The 23,228-nt window shown below is 37.2% G+C and overlaps 1 protein-coding gene across 1 annotated transcript in view; it reads right to left on the bottom strand.

The window, feature by feature from the left end:
• Positions 1-23,228, bottom strand: part of LOC134748839 (serine/threonine-protein phosphatase 6 regulatory ankyrin repeat subunit B-like) — a 52,120-nt gene that overhangs the window by 12,407 nt on the left and 16,485 nt on the right. Inside the window, exons 5-8 of the mRNA XM_063683649.1 lie at positions 21,231-21,428; positions 19,194-19,292; positions 18,098-18,196; positions 1,759-1,890 (exon numbers count right to left, since the gene is read on the bottom strand). Coding sequence (XP_063539719.1) covers positions 1,759-1,890; positions 18,098-18,196; positions 19,194-19,292; positions 21,231-21,428 — 528 coding nt within the window. The remainder of the gene's footprint in view (positions 1-1,758; positions 1,891-18,097; positions 18,197-19,193; positions 19,293-21,230; positions 21,429-23,228) is intronic.

Here is a 23,228-nt window from a genome sequence, read left to right as displayed (position 1 = left end):
AATACAATGTTTTGGTTTATTAACTTAGTTTGAGATGACTCTATTAACTATTTCATGGACTTACTTTTCCGGGAGGCTAAGATCTGTCCGAAGACCAATATATATATATATATAGCTAGTTACATATATTAAACATACAGCTAAATAACTTAGTGACATTAGTTATTGAAATTAGTCATATTAGCCACTAAATTGACGCTAATAGTGGGGCAGTGCTCTAACTAAAATTGTCGTAAATGTGGACAAAAGCACCAATTTTTTCCAGGCACTTGTTAGGTGCATAGCTTTAAGTTTTTGATAGGAACCCACTCCACCGTCGGCCATATTTAAATTTATGGCGGCCATTTTGAATTACAGTTCATTATTAGTATCTCAAGTTCTAAGTCACTTAGAATCACAAACATGGTGTCTAAATATACCTGAAAAAAAAATTGGTGCTTTTGTCCAGCGTGTCCATAATTATTATCACCTGAAACTGCTTAGGTACCTGTACTCCGTCGTAGTGTGTAGCACGGGTTTCCCACATTTTAGCGAAAATGCTTCGTAGAGGCTTAGCGACAATGTTAATTTATTTACTAAAACTAAAATATATAACCAGCTTACTCGCTTTCTAATGATTCTCTAGACCGTTTGTTTGGAAACTTAGTAGTTCTAACTTTCCGAATTTTTTACTTTCTGTTTCAATGTTCGCTGGTTTTTTTTTAACGCAACTAAATTATGGTGGCAAGATATTACAAGTTATTCTTTACTTTGACGCGCGGATTAAGATTAAAATTGCGAAGTCCATCATCCGCTCTAATAAGGAAAACGAACATTAAAGGCACAGCTAATGTTCTGAGAGTATTTGTAATTCCTTTCCTTTACGTGTTTAATATTGTGTTTTTATTATTACGTAATTATTTACATAGCTACCTTGAACTTCTCCTTCTCCTTTGAACATTCGTTTCAGGGTAATTATCGATTTTACTCCTCAAATTTAATTTAGTTTTAGTGATACATTGTGGAAGGCATTTATGCCTGAAGTATTAAAACGATCGCATCCTTTCCAAGAGCAGTGTAGGTAGGTATAAGTAATTGTTTTTTGTATGCTGATAAGAGTGATAAGAAAGAACACGAAGCACATTGCTAGCTGCAAATTGACTATTTCACCTCTGATGGAAGTCGATAGCCAGTGCCAGTAGGTACACGGCTACCTACTAGCAGATAAAGGCGGACATTACGGCGGATATGAACAGTTGCTTTCTATTTCCATTAACTGAGCTCACCTAGACGGGTCATCTATAGAGTCATAAAACGGTTCATGGTATGTAGGTACAATTTTAATCTAAGTTTGAGTATTGGAAGTACTTCTCGTGTCTTACATACAAGGTGGTGAGGGGATACCGCCGTTTAGCCAAAATATTTTTCGCCAAATTTCACTTCCCAACAAACTTATGGCATCAGTTTCATTTCCCAAATGAAATTTTATTAAGTTTTTTACTTCGCAACCATTTCATTTCCCAACCCCATACTTGCGAAATGAAAATGACGTACTAGGTTGGGTTAGGTTAGGTTGGATTATGAAAATTTGCGAAATGAAATTTCGCTCAAGTAAAAATATGGGATAAATAGTTTAGGAACTGAAAGTTTGTCAAGTAATTTTCGCGGAAACATCAGTAAACCGGTGGTGAGGTGTTGATTGTATACAAGTAGAGACGTGTATGTTAAGTTTCCATAAAAGATAGGGAGCCCCCTCTACCCTCCCGTAGGGTGACTGACCTGGTGGTCCAGGTTGGCTGTGGCAGTCAGCAGGCCTAAGATAGCGGAGAAGGATCCCCGCGCCGCCCTGCGGAAGCCCTCCGGAGGCCCGTCGGAGGCGCCGCCGGCGATGCTCACCGGAGAGCGTGACCACTGCAATAGAACACACAATGAGAGACGCCCTTCAAAAAAAACCCTATACTCGTAATAAAAACTTGCAGCCACTGCAAAAACTGTAAGAACTAAGTACATGCCAATTCGAGTTTTTTTTTAATTCAAAAAAATTACACAGCATTACAGCGAACTAATACACTGAGAAATTTATAATAGAAAGTATTTATACAAACTAGGTACATGATACAGTCTAGAAAGGACAACAGAACAAATGTAAGAAAGAAGAACTAATACAAAACAGATGATTCACGCTTATCCATCGCCTCACAGTACTTCATACATTCTTTACACAGATCCATCCAACTACTTGCAAATACATCACATTCCGGTGCTGATGCGAGGAGCGCGTTGATATATGTAGAGCGCGGACAAGTGGTGATTTGCCATGAGACATAGTGCGCGTTTTAGGCACAGCTAATAGGTGACAACTTCGCGGTCGGAAATTAAATTGGGCCTTAGTTATAGATGGAACGAACAGGCGTATAAGCTGTGCAACCAGTTCAGGGCAGTCTGAGTTCCCCCGTAAGACATTACATGCAGTAGTCAAGAGCCCGTAGTTACGCCTTACCTCTAACTAAGGAATTAAACCCTAAAACGCCAAGCAGGAACTTTGATGGGTACAAATATGGGTAATACCGTGAATCTTCTTATATAAGAACCGCAGAAAGGCTTTCTGGATTTTTTCCAGAAGCAGGACGTACTTGTCTTCATGCGGGCTCGGCAGCTTCAAGTTTACTCCGAACTAACGCAGTGTACACTAATTTAATAGCCCTGACGTCATCAAAATCTCGCGCATTCCGAACTACAAACCCTAACCTCTGATATTTTAGTTATTCGATCTGTTTCCGATGTTATACTTATCTGTCAATGTCAAAAGTGACGTTTTTGTTTGAATTTGGCTCGGTATTCAGGTTTGTTCTCTAGTTCGTACAATATTCGCCACGCAAATTGCAATGTGAATATTTTATGACTTCTTAGTTCTTGTGACATTGCCACCATGTCGCAGGAATTATCGTAATGTTTCAAATAACTGAAATAACTATAGGTACCTGACAGAATTCGCCCATTACATTATGATTATGACATAAGGTACCGCTAAGTACTTAAGTTCATAATTTATTTATTACAATACAATACAAATACTCTTTATTGCACACCTCATTACAGAAAACAATACAAATACAAAAAAGAAGAGGTTAAACAACAGGCGGTCTTATCGCTAAAAAGCGATCTCTTCCAGACAAACCTTTAGGTAGCGGAGATTAATACATTTATGTCATCTCAGAAGGTGTTTCAGCTGCAATTCAAGAAATCTAGCACAGAAAAAACACAAAACAATATACCATACATATAAAAATAAAATAAAATATATATTCATATAAACATACATATAAATACAAATACATATACAATGATGGAACATATAAATAATTAATATATATGGTACATTAAATTGTTGCTGCATAGTCCCCATGTTGTCTATGATTAATGTATACATTTATTTACATACAAGATATATACAGTGGTACTACGTAAACGAAATTAAAATGATTAGTTACTTAGAACAAGTCTAATTGGCATCGAGAAAGTTACCAATGAGCAGAGCAGTTCACAAAGAGTTACCTTTGATATGCCTTTAAGCTACACTAGACTTACTAACTTGTTTACCAACTTTAAAGTTAGAAGTTAGGTTAGTCTCAAGTCTCACGAAAATATACTTCGCCCCGGGCCGAACTTTTACTTAAGAAACTTGTTCAAAGTTCCATGTTTTAATATCGACATTACTGGATTACGAAGCTTGTCCGCTGTAATTTTGTAAAATTATTAACAACTTGGCATGTCTTATTTGTTATTTTCATAGTGATCCATAAAGTTTTGGTATTTAATTTTAATTTATTCTGTATTGACTTGGCAAAGGTTACCTTGCTTATTAAATATATTTAAAAGGGTCACTTACGTATTTTTAAGTCGGAGATTGCTCGACATGTTGCGGAGAGCTGCAGTCTGCTCCAGTCCGCCAACGCGTGCTCCCGTTGAAGCTTCTCGTTATGGAGCGAAATATTTTATTTTATTTTATTTTGATATGTGAGCAATCTTCGACTTAAATTCCGTGAGTGACCCGTCTAACTGATTTAATATGTCTGTGTCTCACAAAAGTTTAAGAAGATAGTTATTTAAACTACCTTGCTTCGTTGTTTTATGGGTGTTGTTAATCTAATTTCTAGTAGGTTCAACTAGAGGACAAATCAAATTATTTTATGAAATATTTTTTGATTTGTGTTTTTTAAGTAGTCACACTACTATATATAAATTATAAACTGAAACTGAAATAGATAACATACACTAAAGAAAAAGGGACCAAGGTCCACCTCGGCACCCCGCCTCCACCAAGCCCCGCCTCGCCTCAAGTTCCCGCCTCGGCCACCGGTGGACTTGGTCACTTTTTAGGGTTCCGTACCCATCAAAGGGTAAAAACAGGGCCCTATTACTAAGACTCCGCTGTCTGTCTGTCTGTCTGTCTGTTTGTGTCCGTTTGTCACCAGGCTGTATCCCATAAACCGTGATAGCTAAACGGTTGAAATTTTCATAGATGATATATTATATTCTGTTGCCGCTATAACAACAAATACTAAAAACAGAATAAAATAAATATTTAAGTGGGGCTCCTACACAACAAACGTTATATTTTTCCGTTTTTTGCGTAATGGTCCGGAACCCTTCGTGCGTGAGTCCGACTCGCACTTGACCGGTTTTTACTTTATGTTATCTATTTCAGTTTATAATTCTAGTAGGTTGTTTGGGTACTCTTAATTGGCTATAATTCAGCGCAGGGATTAATTGGGTACAAGGGCACCTGCCGCACCGATACTAAATGGATTACCGTTCTGATCCGTTCACTGAGGGAGTGAGGGAGGAACTGACAGGATAATCTAGTAAACTGTTGAAACAGCCGCAGCGAATTTTCCGCACTGAAAACTGGGAAGCTCGGAATAGTAAAATAGGATAGACAAATGACAAGTTTTTATTAATGGTATCAGCCGATCAGGATTTACTAGACTTATATCGACCAGGATATCAGGGATTTGGACCGTGATTGCCTTTTGTATTGTTTGCGAGCTCCCGATATTTCGACGCAGTTATATCCCGGTCAAGTCTAGTGAAACTATAACCGTGAATAACCATTCAAAACTGCGATCAGGATTTTTTTTGAGGCTTCAATATATGCGACCTAGCATTAAAGCAGTTTTATGCTGGCAACAAAACAGCTTTTTTGTTTTCAAGATCTAAGCTCTACCGAATTAAAGTTGCAGACATCAGTTGTGCTGCTGTAGGTACATACAGTATACGTAATAAAGGCTGCGCCATTCATTCACATGCACTTTGTGTTGCACTGGCTATTGTGACACTGTTTTCCATTTTCACAGATGAAATACAGGATTGTATTGAAATACTTTACTCATAGAGTTTTGAATGATTCACGGTTAGTTTCACTAGACTTATATTGACCGGGATATAGACCGTGAAACCGTGACCGTGACCGTGACGTTGAAAGTGAACGCAGCCGACGCGCAAGAATGAGGGTAGACAGAGCGCTGTCTACACAACTTTGACACCCACCCGCTATCTTCAGTCACCCGTGAACATGATGCATGTAACTGCGTCGAAATATCGGGAGCTCACAAATAACACAAAAGGTAATCACGGTCTATATCCCGGTCAATATAAGTCTAGTGATACTTTACTCATGTTTGCAGCTCGCACATCTTTGAGGGATACTCGCTATCAATTTATGTCACTGTTATGTCTGTTTCACTTATGCATTAACAATACGAGTAAATGATGCTCTATGACGTGGAGGATTGTCGCTCTAAAGCTGCCTTTCCATTGAGGCGAAGATTAGCGAGAGCGAGATGAGAGGAAACGTGCGGGAATCAACCAACAGCCTTGGTTCTTTTCTCCGCTCCGCTGGATCGCTGTTGATTGATATGACAACGCTATTGGTTGATTCTCGTGGTCTCCGCTCATCTCCGCCTCAGTAGATAGGTTTCGCATAAATTGTAGATATAAGTATGGATGGTATAGAAAGGATCGCAATCTCTTATGGCAGAATTGTTGCAAAAGTGACCGCTTTCAGCTTTAAATAATAGTTCCTAATCTATCCGGTGGCGCTAGTTAGGCTCTGGGACACGAGTATAACATGAACCATATAAGGCAACAAATAACCCGACCAAATTACGTAGGTTGGTTTTGGTAGTATTTCGGTGTATGGTGGCGCCGCCTAATTACTGTTTTTTGATGGACACTTTTCATACATAGAGATTTGGAATATCTGATTCTGTCAACCCAACAACATCTCGGAAATTCAATGTCAAATAAATAGTATACACTTCCAATGAAATAAGAGCGCTGGTGGCCTAAGCGGTAAGAGCGTGCGACTTGCAATCCGGAGGTCGCGGGTTCAAACCCCGGCTCGTACCAATAAGTTTTTCGGAACTTATGTACGAAATATCATTTGATATTTACCAGTCGCTTTTCGGTGAAGGAAAACATCGTGAGGAAACCGGACTAATCCCAACAAGGCATAGTTTCCCCTCTGGGTTGAACGGTCAGATGGCAGTCGCTTTCGTAAAAACTAGTGCCTACGCCAATTCTTGGGATTAGTTGCCAAGCGGACCCCAGGCTCCAATGGAGCCGTGGCAAAAATGCCGGGACAACGCGAGGAAGATGATGACACTTCCAATGAAATAAACCTTCTTTTTGATTGATATATACAACCTACTTTAGAATAGCAAACAAACAAACGTTATATCTTCAGTTACCCTAAATGGGCCATCCATGCGAATAAGAAAATAACCCGACCCTCATCTCAACTATAGCTCGGAAACTTTCAGCACATCGTGTCGCTCGGAGTTTGTTCGCTTGACCTCTGCTTATATTATGCACGATTATGTTACCCCAAACAAATGGGCGTGTAAGCGTAGATCACATATATATATTCAATTACAGATCAGATACGCCACAGCTCAGTGCACAGGTTTGTGTTAGCCCACTGCACATACGTTACTTAATTTCAATTCAAATGTATAGGTAAGGTAAGACATTTAAGTATTAAAAGATTTGGTGGCTTTAGTGAGAAGCTAGTTCAGTGAGTAAAACAACTGGATCCAGTAAAGTAACTTTACAAGCATTCTTGAGCTTACCGTGAGACTTAGTCAATTTGTGTAAGAATGGCCCCTATAATATTTATTTATTAAACAACTTCAATTGGTTTAATTAAATCTCGTGAGTCTTTTGAGTTATTTACTTAAGCTAAGATTAGAACGTAGTTGTTAAACAAAAAAGACCAAAGCACAAAGAAAAATTGAAATAAATTCACAAGCAAAGAAACGAAAAGAAAAGAAAGAAAGAAAGTTTTCGGCGTGGTGATAACCGGACTGGTAATCGATTCCCGGGAGAGCCAGATACACGAGATCGAAGACCGGGTTATGCTTCTAAACTAGAAATGGACAAATAAAAATTCATCGGCATGACAGGTGAGAACGAAAAGTCACGTGATCATTTCCATACATTAAATTTCTTCTGGCATTTACTAAAATCACTTGGGAGGGGCTCCTCGAAAAGTTTAAACCTAAAATTGTAATCCTGAATATTTTTCTAACGTGTAATATCTCTGCCGCATGAGTCTATGCAAGGTCGTTTCAATAATTCAACATTAAGTCCAGGCGGCTGAATTCATTTTCGCCGGCTCCCGCGTTGTGCATTAAACTTTCAGTCGACCCACACAAGGCCATCTCCGGTACTCCAATGCACCTGTTACTAAATTAATGTATGCAAATACTGAATAAATATTAGGTATTTTTATCTGGCTTCGAAAACGACTTAAAGAACTCAATTAAAATGGTTGGATCCGCTGGCTACAGAATTTTAAGTTTTAGTGAATAACTGCTTTAGACGAGGCAGAATGATAGGTCACTTGATAAGACACGACACTTTCTTTAACACTATATTAGAAGGCAAGATAGAAGCGAGAAGAGGCCGCGGAAAACCACGAGCAAGCTACACACAACAACTGAAAGCGAAAGCAAATGTCGTGTCTTACAGGGACCTAAAGAACCTGGCCGAGGACCGAGAAAACTGGCGCATACTCCACCGACAAGAGCCATGCTCTTAAATTATGATGATGATGATGATGATGATTAACTGCTGTTAATCGCGACTGCTACCTGAGCTTTTGACCTGGAGAGGAAACTAAATCAGTTTAAGGCCAGTTTTCTCACTATTTTTATTCAGTTTACATACAAAGTCTATCCTTACATTATGGCGATCTGGCGTTCTCGCAAGTCATATCTGCTATAATTTAATATGAATCTGTAGGTCGTTTCAATAATTCAACATTTTCGCAGGGAGCCTGCCATCTTGTGTCCAACTCTCATCTGACTTGCGCAAGGCTATGCTCGCCTGTACTCTAGTTGCAACTGTTACTGTTTGTGATAAAAATGGTCGGTAAACCTGCCTTCGAAGCAGAATGCCATAATATAATAAACTCAAAACTCAAAGTCAAAATATTCTTTATTCAAATAGGCCTAGCAACAAGCACTTTTAAATTGTCAAGTTTTAAATATCAGAGCAATTTATTGATGCAGTTATTATTATTCTTAAAAACTTTGAATCATTATAGATATGTCAAACTTAATAATAAGAATTTCACAAAAGGATCGTCAAACACCAAAATTGTATAAAAAAATACTAGTCTAGAAACTTTCTAGAATAAAAATCTAAATATGCCATAATATGGGTTCGCATCCGATAAGAACATTTATGTGTGTGTTTATTATATATTTATGTGTGTGAATATTTGTACCTGCCTGAGTTAGGTAAGTATATGTCGCAACTTCGTTGCCTCCTCGTACCCATCCATAGTTCAACACGTGGCATTTAGTGTCAAGTAGCAGTACTGATAGTTACGCTACTTGACGCTAGATGTACCTAGACTACGAAAATAATGGTCTTTTGGCAACAAAACCGACGCATGGAGTGAACACTCTGTCTTCTTCTTAAGGATTTGCCACACTGGATGCGTTCTGCGGGCAGCGGTCAGGTCAAATTTCAACTTCAAAGGTTGCTGTCAATGTTGTTCATACCAAAGATAGATATAACTCCGTAATAGATGGATACAGTCTGAGGAAAAAACGTGCCTCGAAAATCAAGAAAATTTGATTCTCGATCAGAGGGCGCTACTAGCTTTGGCCTACTATCGTATAGATGGCGTTGACGGTTTCGTTTGTTATTTAACAATTTTAACGCACATCAGTGAAAGAACATGGGTCAAAATCATAAAAATTATTAATGCAAATAAAAAAAATCATTTATCCATATTTAAATACATTTTATCGTATTTTTATAAATCTTCATTTTTAGTTTTAAAGTGTGTCGACAGATGGCAGTGAATTTACTGGGGTTACAAAATTTACTATGACAATACCGCTCTAGTATAAGTTACTCTATGTTCATACATAATGCGGGTTTGACCTGACCGCTGACCGCAGAACGCATCCAGTGTGGCAAGTCCTTTAATTCTCTTTGGTGGGATAAAGGGTAAAGACGATCGTGGGTCGTATCAAAACCAGCCCATAACTATAACAAATCGTTAAATTACAATCGAGCTCCTTGTTTGGTTGTTTAAAACTATATTAGCCACGCTAAAAGCTAAAACTACTGGCAATTGAAGTAAAACTCATTTACGATTGTTTTGTGTACGGCGAAAGTAAAAGGCACTCAGCTCTCGACGAGTTTAATTTGAATAACTTTATAAGTTAGTTTTGCTGACCCAGTTGTGGTTCGCTTTGCGTACGACCAAAGGCCTTGTTTACGTTTGAAAGGATAAGTCAGGCTGCTACACGTCTCGCGGTATGGCACCGGTGGCCATGGAGACTGTATAAAGGAGCCAAATCTCTATGTATGAAAAGTGTCCATCAAAAAACAGTAATTAGGCGGCGCCACCATACACCGAAATACTACCAAAAACAACCTACTTAATTTGGTCGGGTTATTTGTTGCCTTACATGGTTCATGTTATACTCATGTCCCAGAGCCTAACTAGCGCCACCGGAGAGATTAGGAACTATTATTTAAAGCTTAACGCGGTCACTTTTACAACAATTCTGCCATAAGAGATTGCGATCCTTTCTATACCATCCATACCGGTGGCGTTTATTACCACGCCAGTGGCAAACAAGCATACGGCCTGTCTGATTGTAAGTGGGTACAGTAGCCTGCTAGGTTAGAGGTGTCACATGCGCGCTCTTTTGATGAAACCCTATAAATGCCACTTATAGAGCCATTTCATTGAAAGATGTACAACACCGTTTTTTTTAATTTGAATTTTGAATATCTTAGGTATAAAAATTGTGCCTATTATGTAAAATGGTAACTAGATTGATAATTTATAATAAAACACTTATAGTTTGGCTCGTCATTTCCATCAGTACAAAAAGGCGGCAAATTTTATAAATGTAGAAGCGACCGGTTGTGCTACTTGTGTTCCTGTAGAAAAAATTAATTTTGCGCCTTTTTCTACTAACGAAGTGGGTTTGCCAGAGTATAAATTTAAAAACTTTAACAGTAACGGTAACGGAATGGGAAATAAATCTTAAGACACTTTCGTGCCTATTAAAGGTCGCGATTCTGAGTAGAAATGCGATGGATGGATGGATGGATGGATGGATGGATTGTGTAAAAGAGGATATGAGAAAGAAAGGAGTGAGTGCTGAGGTGACGAAAGATAGAGGAGAATGGAAGAGAAAAACATGTTGTGCCGACCCCACATGACGTGGGATAAGGGTAGGAAGAAGAAGAAGAAGATTCTGAGTAGAAATAAATAACCACAGAACTAATTACCAAATATTAACTATTCCTTAGAAATAACATACAAATTGCCAGAATAGCATTATGCAGAATAGTATGCATGTAGTAAATAAAATGGCCCCAACACCAGACGAGCTATTAAAAGCTGGCCCTGCATTTGAGCTGCGCTGCGCTTTGCTCGCTCGGAAGCTCGCAGCGAACTTTGCTCTCGCTTGGCTGCAATTTAATCTTTGGCGCGAAATAGCTTGATGAGCCCTTTGAGATAATGTTAAAATGAGGTTGCGTAGTTTATTTTGGTAACAAAACTTTCGTGAGACATAGACATATTTAAATATAGGTTACTCACATAATTACATGTCATGTGGGTAAACTTGTCGAGAAATTTTCGAGTTGAAATACGTGTTGACCGAGCGAGAGCGAAGATCACCGATTAAGCTTGGGTAACAAATGCTTTTGTAAGTCCGGCTGTTCTCTTATACACATCGCATTTCTCAAAGGACTCTCGTCAAATCCTCCTATCCTAAGTAACATAATTTATTTTTCATTATTTAACAGTTATAGTTGTTATAGTGAATGTAATTTATTTTTAATGCGTTTATGCGTACATACAACGATATACTTATAAAGTAACTGAGGTATATAAGGCCCACCTTAATTTAAATACAAATCTTTTTTAAACTAATTAGGATTTTAATTAGATTATTACGTAAAACTTACCCACTTCGCGTTTCTCATTTGTTTAAGTTTCTTCATATACCAAAATAGTTATAAAAATATTACACATTATACAATTAATTCCCTTTGTGTTTAGGAACATCATCCACAAAAAACTGAATAGGTATAGCGAATTACATTTCATTTGATTTTTGAACGTTATTTTCAGACGGATATTTCTAGCGTGTATGAGTATCGATTAGAGATTCAATATCCAGCCAGATGAAACATTCATCGCTCCGGGCACAAAGGAACTTTTTCACATTAGATTTTCCCTTGATGTAGGTATCAAGCCTATAGGCGAGTCTTTGAGATTCTTGATACATGCGAGTCTTTGGTACGAGGGATGTTAATGCTAGGGATTAAGGATATGTGTCTCGAAATATTCGACATAGAATGCGATATAAACACAAAAAAATGCAGTGTTTAACCAATGATCCGTAATGGAATTTTAACTTCGTCCCTACGCGTCCCTCAACGATTATAAAATCACTGTGGTGTTTAATTATGTTTTAAAGTGTACCCCGAATTGGTGTGTGTGTGTGGCTACTTGTATTTACACTCGAAAAACCACCACCATTTCGTGGTAAATTATTTATTTATTTATATGTTTATATTTCTTTGTTGTTTTTATACTTTTGTATGATTAGATTAGATTAGATTAGATATATTTATTTCACAACATATGATTACAGTACAAATTACATTAATGTCAATTTATAAGAATCTACATTATGTTATTGTAAAGAATAAATGCGATAATTTAATTTATTTTAATTTAAAAAACATGTGATAAGGTGGAGGGAAGTGCGCCTGCCGTGTACCTAAGTAAGCTGCATTAAAGGGCAAATCAGATACGTTAATACTTATAATAGCAGCAACAAAGCAGATATGACTCAATTGAATAATTCTAAGAAACGTGTTAATTATTTCGTAGAGATATAACGTTATTGCCTGCCACATACAATTATATCTCATCGTTAAACATAATTAAATTTACTCACAGAAATGAATTCATAAATGAATGTATTTTAATATAAATGATGTTTGATATTTACATCGTTATTTTCCGCTCGAGAACATATCGTATTATTATCACGCTCATTGGAAGCAAACGGAGGCTAATTCGAATTTACAAAATCTCTCAATAGTCAATGTAGGTATACCAATTAAATACACGATTTAACGAAATCAGCTATCATCATCTTCCTCGCGTTGTCCCGGCATTTTGCCACGGCTCCGTGGGAGCCTGGGGTCCGCTTGGCAACTAATCCCAAGAATTGGCGTAGGCACTAGTTTTTACGAAAGCGACTGCCATCTGACTGTCCAACCCAGAGGGGAAACTAGGCCTTGTCGGGATTAGTCCGGTTTCCTCACGATGTTTTTCTTTACCGAAAAGCGACTGGTAAATATCAAATGATATTTCGTACATAAGTTCCGAAAAACTTATTGGCACGAGCCGGGGTTTGAACCCGCAACCTCCGGATTGCAAGTCGCACGCTCTTACCGCTAGGCCACCAGCGCTCTAACGAAATCAGCTATATATTAAATAATTACATAATTATGTAAGTATACGTATTAGAAGTATTATAACAAATTAAATTATTTACAGAAAATATTTTTTATTTCAGTTTCCATATCTATGTTGGAATTAAATCATAAATTATTTTATTTTGTGATCAACTTATATAAACTTAGTACACATACAATAGTAAATACATATAATTGTGTTCGCAATTACTAAATCCTAAAGTCTAAACTAAAGGATAAAGCCGTTTTCATGTTACACCAGAACCTCTACGTATTGACAATTGATAATCAAATAAATGAATCAATAAATATTACTTATGGGATAATCATGCACATATCGACCTAGTAAGAGTGAACTCAATATGTTTTATCTTTCGTAGGTACGATAATTAACCTGTTTCATTTTATTATTTTTTCTGTTTTATCTTCTTGTATGTGTATGTTGATGTGATTGGCAATAAATCGTTATTCTGTCCTGTCCTGTCATGTCCTGCCCTGCCCTGCCATGCCCTGTCCTATCCTGTCCTGTCCTGTCCTGCCCTGCCCTGCCCTGTACTATCCTGTCCTACCCTGTTCTGTTCTGTTCTGTTCTATTCTATTCTATAATATAGGAATGTTTATGGCTCCGCTCACAATTATGCACAAATATCAAAAACAAATTAAAGATGGATTCTTAAAGTTTGAGCAGGCCTCCCAATCCGCCGCCCTAGGCGCGAGGCATGAAATTTTAATAACCATGACTGTGTAGGATGATATTGCGACGGGATGTTGGCGCCACCATGACACGTACCGTACGTTATATGTACAAAAACAGACTGATTAACAATAGGCGATGCTGAAATATGACGCGACGACGCGAGAGACGCCAAGAGTGACATCTAGGTCGTAAGTGTGTGTTAGATAGTTATGCGCACTTGTGAAACAATAAAGCAAAACAGTTTTTTGCTGCGTCATGATTTGAGTTCCGTAAAAAGAAACCTTTAAATCCTTAGAAAAAAACAAAAAAAACATACAAGTTTTACCTGAGAGTGTCTCCACAATATGATTAACATGGTAAGCTGCGTGGAATCACGCTGTTTAGGACAATGCTATATTTGGTCACTAATGTCACTTTGCAGATTAGTGCAAAATGCACATTTATCCACTAAAGTAAAGCTAAGTTTACGGGGCCGATATCACATAGGTAGGTATCATCAGATGAATGAATAGTTTGTTAAATTCCGCGGTTCCTGGCAATATGTGTGTAACAACGTCTCATCATGTATTTACGCTCTCTCGCCCGAATACGCGACGCCGCAGGGAGTTAACAATTCACGCGTGATTCATGTTATGTGGTACGGTGCACGCCGGTTATAGTAATAATTTATCTGGGAACTACCGGGAGCATATTAAAATATATACTAAACCACATATTTTAAGTACGTCTTGTAGCCTGTCTAGTTCATCCTTAAGGCTGAGAAATAGTAGAATAAGAGTAATTTGTTAGTAAAATTATCAATGTCTCAACACTTTTCTTGACATAATTCGCACTACATTTCCTTTTAAATAAAGGAAAAATTCAAAAATTTACCGCTTCGGGCAAGACTCGAACTTGCGACCCCTTGGAACACCGGCCCATTTCTCGCACTCATTGGTGCGGGCAATATGCCTTATGGCATAACTCAGTGCCAGTGTCATATCATATCAATATGGCGTTGTCTGCCTTTTGTACTGTAAGGTTTTTTTCTTTGGTGCAATAAAGATTAAATGAACAGTTATCAAAGGAGGATACTGCTCTAGTACCTTAACTGATTTGCTAATAAGCTAGTCGTAGCGTAGCGCTACTACGTCGTAGCTTGTAACATGGGTGTCCCGAGATGTTGGGAAAATGCTTCGTATTTTAACAATGTGTAATGATTAAACGCTGAAAGGGTACATACCTACAGAGGTCGGGAAATAGGGAATTGCTACAAATAGAGAACATCTATGAAATACGAGTAACAAAGAAAATATCCGTGTTCATGACACATCTCTGTTAGTGTGTCCTTTTTACGGGTGCAGCGTAAAATAGCTTTTTTTACTTTGCGAATGACTACAACATAGAAGACGCGAACGAGTTAACTATACAATGAAATGCGTATGACGCACTTACCCGTACCCAGATAGCAAAGTGATGTCAGCGACGTCATATTGACGTAACAATGACGTCATAAAGACGTCACTAACGTCATAATGACGTATAAATGCTACCTGGGATACCGTACACGTTATATAAGAATATAAACAGACAAACATTTGGTTTTTCATTAACAATAACGACATCATTGAAACTCATATAACATTAATGTCTCGGCCAAATAAATGGGAAGGAGCACGATTTAATTCCAAATATTTCACTCGAGATATTTACGGCGCGTATAATAATTTATTGGATCATTACTTATTTGTTATTTATTTGAGAAGCCCCTATCCCCATGACAATGATGAATCTGCTAAATCTGTACTTATAGATATTTACGAACAAATTTTTTATGAGTCGTTTATATTAAATATGTCTAGGGATCGGACGATTTAAATTAGTGCAAATGACACAAGGATCAGGACTTGGAGCAGAAATTCGTGTTACATTTTGTATGCTGTCGATATATAAATTTGTCGATGTCATCGTAGGTAAAATATCTACATAATTATTTTATCTATCAATGGCGATAAATAATTCTTTTTAAATCTTCATAAAAGCACGATATGTTAAACGAACAAACAAATCCAAAATATTATTAACATTAAATGACGTTACTTTTATTAAATAATTTTACGATTTAGACTGACTTGTTTTTAGTCACTCGCGCGATACACGGCCGTTCGTGAACGCTGCTCGCACTATTAGTGCTTGAGAAAGGAGACCTAGGCTCTCCAAAACATGTCGCACGAGTAACTAAAAACAAGAGTCTAAACTGTAAAATTATTTAATATTAGTATGTCTCACAAAAGTTTAAATTCGACGTTACTTTTTTTCCAAATATTTTCCAAATTCGTTGAACATTGGTTTCGTCGTTCGTTGATATTTTCATTTGGCCCTAGAGTTTAATCATATAATTATGTATCTGGGGGCACGGTATCGGTATTGCCCCCGCTAAGACTCACTCACTGATGATCATCAAAACCTTTAGGGTAGTTCCTGACGTTCTAGGTAGCTGAAATTTGGTATGTAAGATAGTCTTAGTACACAAACAACAAAAAAAATCCAAAACATGAAGTTTTTAGCCCCTAAGGGGGTGAAAAGGGGGGTAGAAAACAAGGAATTCGATTTACTTACTACAGTAATGAGAGAATAACATTTTGGAACAAACATGCCCGGCCCGGCCCGGCCCGGAGGCACACAAACAAATGGCGTCCAACAATAATAAGCTAACGAAGTAAATTGTTATAGTTTTTTTTTACCTGTTGTAAAACACTTGTTTACTTGAATTAAATTTTTTATTTTTCATTTGACATGTCTCTAATTTCTTTTTTCGTATTTAACTTGACATTGTTTAAAAATTCAAATTATTTATTGATAGGTCATTTACTATGTTACAATTGTTTTTTATGTATTATTATTATTTATTGTTTTTAACATTGTATGATTTGTTATTTGAACGGTTATTTAAATATTTTGACATGACTAATATTTTGTGATAGATACCATTAGATAGATTTTGTATACCATTGTATATAACTACTAAACTATAATATTAATTGTAATTGAATTATTTGCTTTGTATCCGACGATCGCTATACGATAAGTAATTGCTTACTGTATCATTTTACATTAACTGTATGAATGTATTGAGAGATAAATAAACTAAAGATATTTAGATTTTTTATTTTTTTCTACTTTCATTATTCAAATACTCCGATATTTAATACCTTCTAGGGAGTTATTATAATCATTATATTAAAGTGAAGATGTAATATGCGAAACTTAAGAGGCCGTAGTCGATTTTGGAGCAAAAATTTAAATTGATAGATTTAGTCGTTGAAATTATACACGTTTTGTTACGTAATATCTAATTAACAAGTATTGGTTTCTATTAGCACGTCTTCTCATCTTGCCTTTTAATAATGCGTGCGTCACCGGTAATATACGAAAAGAAGGGGCAGTTTTTAAAAATTCATCAAAAATTTATGGTGGTAAATTATACAAATTGATGTATAAGAATAGTTTCAACAAATGTTGTAGATTGTTTAAGTATCAAAATTACGTTGAAATTAAGTCGATTTTCACTTGTTTTGAAGTAATTTCTGGAGAAAATTGATTTCGTCGAACTTTCATTTACACTACTTCAGAGTCATAATAATAAAAATTTAGTCTGATAAACGTCAAGTACAGGATATGTGTAATACAAAATTACCATGTTTAGCCGTCAAAACTTTACAAAATTTACAAATAAGAGCGACAAAATCAGTGCTTTACGCGCGTTTACCTAAACGTCCATCAGAAAAGCAAACATTACTAATTTAGTGAGTCTGTTTTCAAAAAATTGATCTGATAAAAGGTAAGATAAGAAGATGCGCTAATATAAACCAGTACTTGTTATTTCAATTAGGTAAGAAAAGGTGTATAATTTCACCGACTAAATCTATCAATTTTACATTTTTGCGACTAAAATCGACACCGGCCTCTTAATACCCTCTTTATTCGTTTGAAGTGTGTCGCGACTCGAGCTCGAGAGGAAGCAAGTTTCAAATCCCCGTTGAGACGCAATATTTTATCATAAAAGTTTCTCTCAGGAAGTGATACATAAAAGCGACGAGACTTTGCAACTGATACGGGAACCTCTTAGTAATGTAAAATGTAATATCAGACTACGCGTCAAAAGTGTCTACAATCCTCTAATAACTTAACAAGAAGAGATATGTAGCATGTATCGTGAAAGATACTTTTGAATGCGAACTGTACAGATATGAATAATAAATATCTCTACAGAAAGATGTATATACATATAGCTTTCATGCAATGGAAGTGAAATTCTCTATTAAATATATCCACGCGGTCCGGAGACGGACAGAGCTCGGTATGGAATACCTTCAATTGAATGGAATCTGTCGTACCTACCTGGTCAGTGAGGGCCGGATCAGCGCCATGAGCCAACAGGAGCTCAACGATGTCGGTCGCGTCGGCCGCGCACGCGGCGTGGAGTGCAGACGATCCCACCTGACACAGAAAACATACTGTTCTAACTAACCTCTCTCTCTCTCTCTCTCTCTCTTCATTTTAGTTTTCCAACAAGTGAAGGTTGGCTAACGTAAGAATTGAAATACATAAAACACTAAATTGTATGGAGTTGTGCCTTTTTACTGTGTGGCATAATACACTCATGGACAACTAGACTTATACTTATATTGACCGGGATATAGACTGTGACTCATGGACAATTTTAGAGGACCGCCAATTTGAACTACCAATTTTTAAATTACTTTAGGTGCGTTAATTTTTTGCGTTCCTCTTAATTTGTCCATGAGTATTGTATGTGCACTAAGCACATTTTATGCTTTTGGCGAGTTGTTATACAAGCAGTTTGAGGTAGTAATACTACTCGTAAATATTGCGTGGCATGGGTAAATAGTGTATGGCATGGGGCAAACATTGGCAGTCTAGCAGGAGATTCTTTATTTTCTACTATTACTAGCCTATATACTTGGACACAGGCCCAGACGTGGGAATTGCCTTTTACGAGTAGGCTTGGGCTATAGTCCCCATTTTAGCTCCTGAGCGAAGGACTTCCCACATGTGTTTCTTCGCAGATTGATGCAGGTTTCCTCACTATGTTTTCCTTCACTGAGGAGCAAGGTAAATATCGAAAGTTATTTCGTGTATAAGTTTCTAGTTAGTACGAGGCTACGGGCCGGGGTTCGGACCCCGACCTTATGTATAATGTAGGTACTATTCATATCTAGAATTCCGTCACTCACGTATTTCCGCCACAAATTCGTGCCTTTAATGCCAAATAATTTTGATACATGATAATTATTTGCTATTTCGTGTGGATGGTGTGGGTTCAATGCAAAAGCTAAATCGGCAATGCCTGTTGATTAGGATTACCTAATTCTCTATTAAGAGACAATAGGGTTCATTGAAAAATAGCAAGCATAGAAGTGGATAGGCATTGAAAAGGCAGGTAAGCATAAAATCGAAACGCCTGAATACTCACATTATTTTGCAAATGCACGTCGGCGTTGAAGGCGAGTAAATGCTCCACAATGCCGCGACAGCCCTGCGCACAAGCCATCTGAAGCGCCGTCACCCCGTTCTGCAAAATAAAACATACTTTAACGCAAGAATTAAAGTCCATTTTGAAATGACACGAATGCCATTTGGACTACTTGGAGCATCATTTTGCATTTTTTGCATTTTGCAAGAAATTTTACTTTAACGTAACACGATCGAGTTTATTTAGAAATGGCAACGACGAAGTCAATTTTACTAAAAGCGTTTTAATGTAACCACACGTCTTCCATTCAATAAACTCGAGAGTACAATTTAAATAATTAGCAAAGAGAAATGAAGATACAGGTAGGTTATTTTAAGTCAGATCACAAACTAAGATGGCACTCATTGTCATATCATAAACATTAAATTTTTGAAGTAAAACTTCTTTACACGCGACTAGAGGGTACGTCAGATAATTTTTCTGACGAAAGTATCTAACGCTCACACACACACAATAGGACACACGTCAAAGTGTTAACATAGCGATAATCGTCATCGTCAAACAAGTTTTAATTCAATCGCGCGTAAAAATTACACGCACACACTTTTTTCATTTTGCGTATAGTGATGAAATAACACATTGATGTAAGTTAAATGCGGCTAAAATATTTTATTTTTATTTTTGATAGGTCAATTTTAATTCAATCAGCGGCCTTTGAATGTTTTGACACAGACAAATTTATTTATTTATTTTATTAAATATTGTTCTTTGTGTTAACTATTTAAATATTTTATCACACCACTAATATTGTAAAATGAAAATTCTACATTCTACATGTTATGCATAAATAGGTGGCCACTAAACATAACGTGGGCATGAGCTGTGGAACAAAACATCTTGATCGCACTTGTGATGGAGTATACCTACTACAGCTGAGCAGCACTCTCTGGTCATTTGAAGACCTTATTTTATTGCTATAATGTTTACCAATAGCCAGTTAACGTTGTCAATGATGGTATCGACATTTCACTTTTCATTCTCAAAAAATATGTCTGCGGTCTAATTGCCGCGACCCATACAAAATGTATGAAAAGAGTCATGGCAATAAGACGTAACCGCAGACATATTTTCTAAAAATGACCCTTCACCGGTACAGATGTGCAAAGTCGCAGAAAGTCTTAAAAAACCTGCCAAGTGCGAGTCGGACTCGCGCACGTAGGGTTCCGTACCATTACGCAATAACCGGCAAAAAAGTCACATTTCTTGTATGGGAGCCCCACTTAAATATTTATATTATTCTGTTTTTAGTATTTGTTGTTATAGCGGAAACAGAAATACATCATCTGTGAAAATTTCAACTGTCTAGCTATCACGGTTCATAAGATACAGCCTGGTGACAGACAGACGGACAGGAGTCTTAGTAATAGGGTCCCGTTTTTACCCTTTGGGTACGGAACCCTAAAAAGTTGGATAAGTTCTATACAATACAATCTCACGGGAAACAAGAGAAACTTTCATTAAGGAAATGGAAACTTATGATTCCCATTACATGTTTCCGAAATTTTTTCACGTGGGAATTTCACAATCTTGTTAACTTTCCTACGGCACATCAGTATTCACCGGTGACTATAATAATTACCAATGTCGTCCTCGTTCTAACAATCTAAATTTTCCTTTTACTCTACTTAGTAGGTATCATCAAAAATTCTAGTCGGAGTAAGTTTTCATTATAGTCTAGTACCATCAAGAATTTGCTCAAATACGGTACCTACTTATCATGATTGGTAAAGTGTAACAATTTGCTCAAGTACGGTACTTCTCATGATTGGGATAGCTGTCTCAATAAATTCAAAGCCATGTCAGACGCAACTACGGGGATGAATGGCGGGCCTCAAGGGTCGGACGGCGGGTGAAAGATATATTATTCCTAATAATAAAATGTATTGTAAGCTCTGTAACTCTTAGTTTACTATCTCAATTAAAATATCGAGTCAGTGACGTTCTGGCGTGAATCATCCTTAAGTAACGTTAGATTACCTGGTCAGTAACATCCACGTTGCACCCGTGATCTAAGAACGTCCTCACTAAGTCTGTGTGTCGGTGTACCGCCGCTAGATGTAGGGGGGCCCGCCCCGCCTGGTCCCGGGACTCCCGGTCGGCCCCGCGGGTCACCAGGAGAGCACAGGTTTGCGAGTGGCCGCCTTCGCAAGCTACGTGCAATGCTGTGCGGCCAGCCTGGGAAACAAAATGTTATATTACATAATAAAATAAAAAGCCTTTCTAATACTTTAGACTTACTTTAAAATAAATATAATGAACAATATTACATATATATTATTACAATTAGGTAAAAGTCGCATTAGCGGCGTAGGCCTCCTCCATTTCTTTCCATAATTGCCTTTCTCTGCATGGCCTTTTGCATCCAGCCTAGTCCAATCCGTTGAGCGAAGTGTGTCTCGCCATCTTTTCCGTTGGCCTCAATATTTTCTTTCAGATTCATCATCATATATTCATATATTTAAGAGTTATACTCTTGTCGGTGGAGCGATTTCCATATGTCCGACACATATCCTTTGCCTTCTCCTTGACAGCCTGATACGACACGACGTTGAGTTTTTCCTTTTCTTTCAGATTAGGTACATAATAATCTTTGCGGTGTATCTACATACATTGTATAGAAGTTATATTTTTGCAATAAGGATTATGAATTATGAATCGTCAGCGGACAATGGTGGTGATATAAATAAGTGTGGATAGACTCAAACAAAACTCTTGACAAAAACCGAAAAAAATTAAAAAGTGAGTAGTTTTGTTTTAATATGTCTCGTTTTACATACCATTTTTCATTTAAATTACGAGTAGGTATTAAAATTTGAAGTATTCTTTGACAATGCACGAGGAGCACTCTTCATCAAGGGAAACATCTCAAGTAAGTAGGTAAGCAAAAGAAAAATGACAAAACGAGAACGACCTAGTTTCACATTCGAGGGAGCTGTAACTTGTAAGGCTGCAAATTGTATTCTAAAAATCTCAGGTTATCTCGCGTATGTAGGTAAGTAAAAATTTATGTTAAATTGCCCTTACAATTTCTTTGGGCTATACTTGACAATACCTACTGAGACTACTCTTTGAAAAGTCTGTAAAAATGTTTAAATTTATTTTTGTTAAGTACCTATTGTAAGTACCAATTTATTGATTTCTACTAGTATTTTAAATGTTATTCCTCTTTTAACACACTGTGACATACCTAATTAGTACAATTTTACCAATTTAAGTAAAAGCTTTTATTTTCCTTGCGTTTTATTTTCTTGCAACATTATGAAATTAATAAAAAATACATTCATTTCTTCCAACCTGTATCAACTGTAACAAAATTCAGTAACAGCTAACATATATTATATGCTTCATATTGTCCCGTTCGTCTGAAAATTCAGATTACTCGTTTTCCCGCAACAGATGGACACATCGGAATCACACGGCTCCCTCACTATGAGTTTACAATGGCTAATGGAAGTCGCTAGCGATTTCGTAAACTTACACGATTCCGATTCCAACTTACAAATTTATAAGTATTTGATCTCAATTATTTATTTATATCTAATTAGACACACTGTCACGTAGATCACGTAGACGGGAGTAAAAATGCACCAGGCTATTATAATATTTTAGAATTACATAACGGGAATACATGAACGATGATACGAGTATGTCAAAGTTTATCGATATCAACTTATATAGGTAGCAACCTTCATTGCCCTCGCACTATTTAAGAGCCAACAGGAGCCGAGACCAAACTCAATTTTGAGATTTGAAAGAGAATATCGTCGTCGCGCTGACGGGGGCGGTACCGCGTACCGAGGGACTATCCCAGTGTGTGTGGTGCACACACACCGACGCGCACGTTATTTGCGCTCCTCGCCGGCCTCACGCCGCTCGCGTTTTTAGTAACTAAATTCAATATCCTTCTCCAACCTGCAATCTAATTAACATTTCGAGTTACAGAATAGTAAAAAAACATAACATAACATGGACATA

This window comes from Cydia strobilella, chromosome 17 (genome assembly GCF_947568885.1).
Source record: "Cydia strobilella chromosome 17, ilCydStro3.1, whole genome shotgun sequence".
Classification (NCBI taxonomy): domain Eukaryota; kingdom Metazoa; phylum Arthropoda; class Insecta; order Lepidoptera; family Tortricidae; genus Cydia; species Cydia strobilella.
This window is presented reverse-complemented; position numbering and strand designations above follow the sequence as displayed.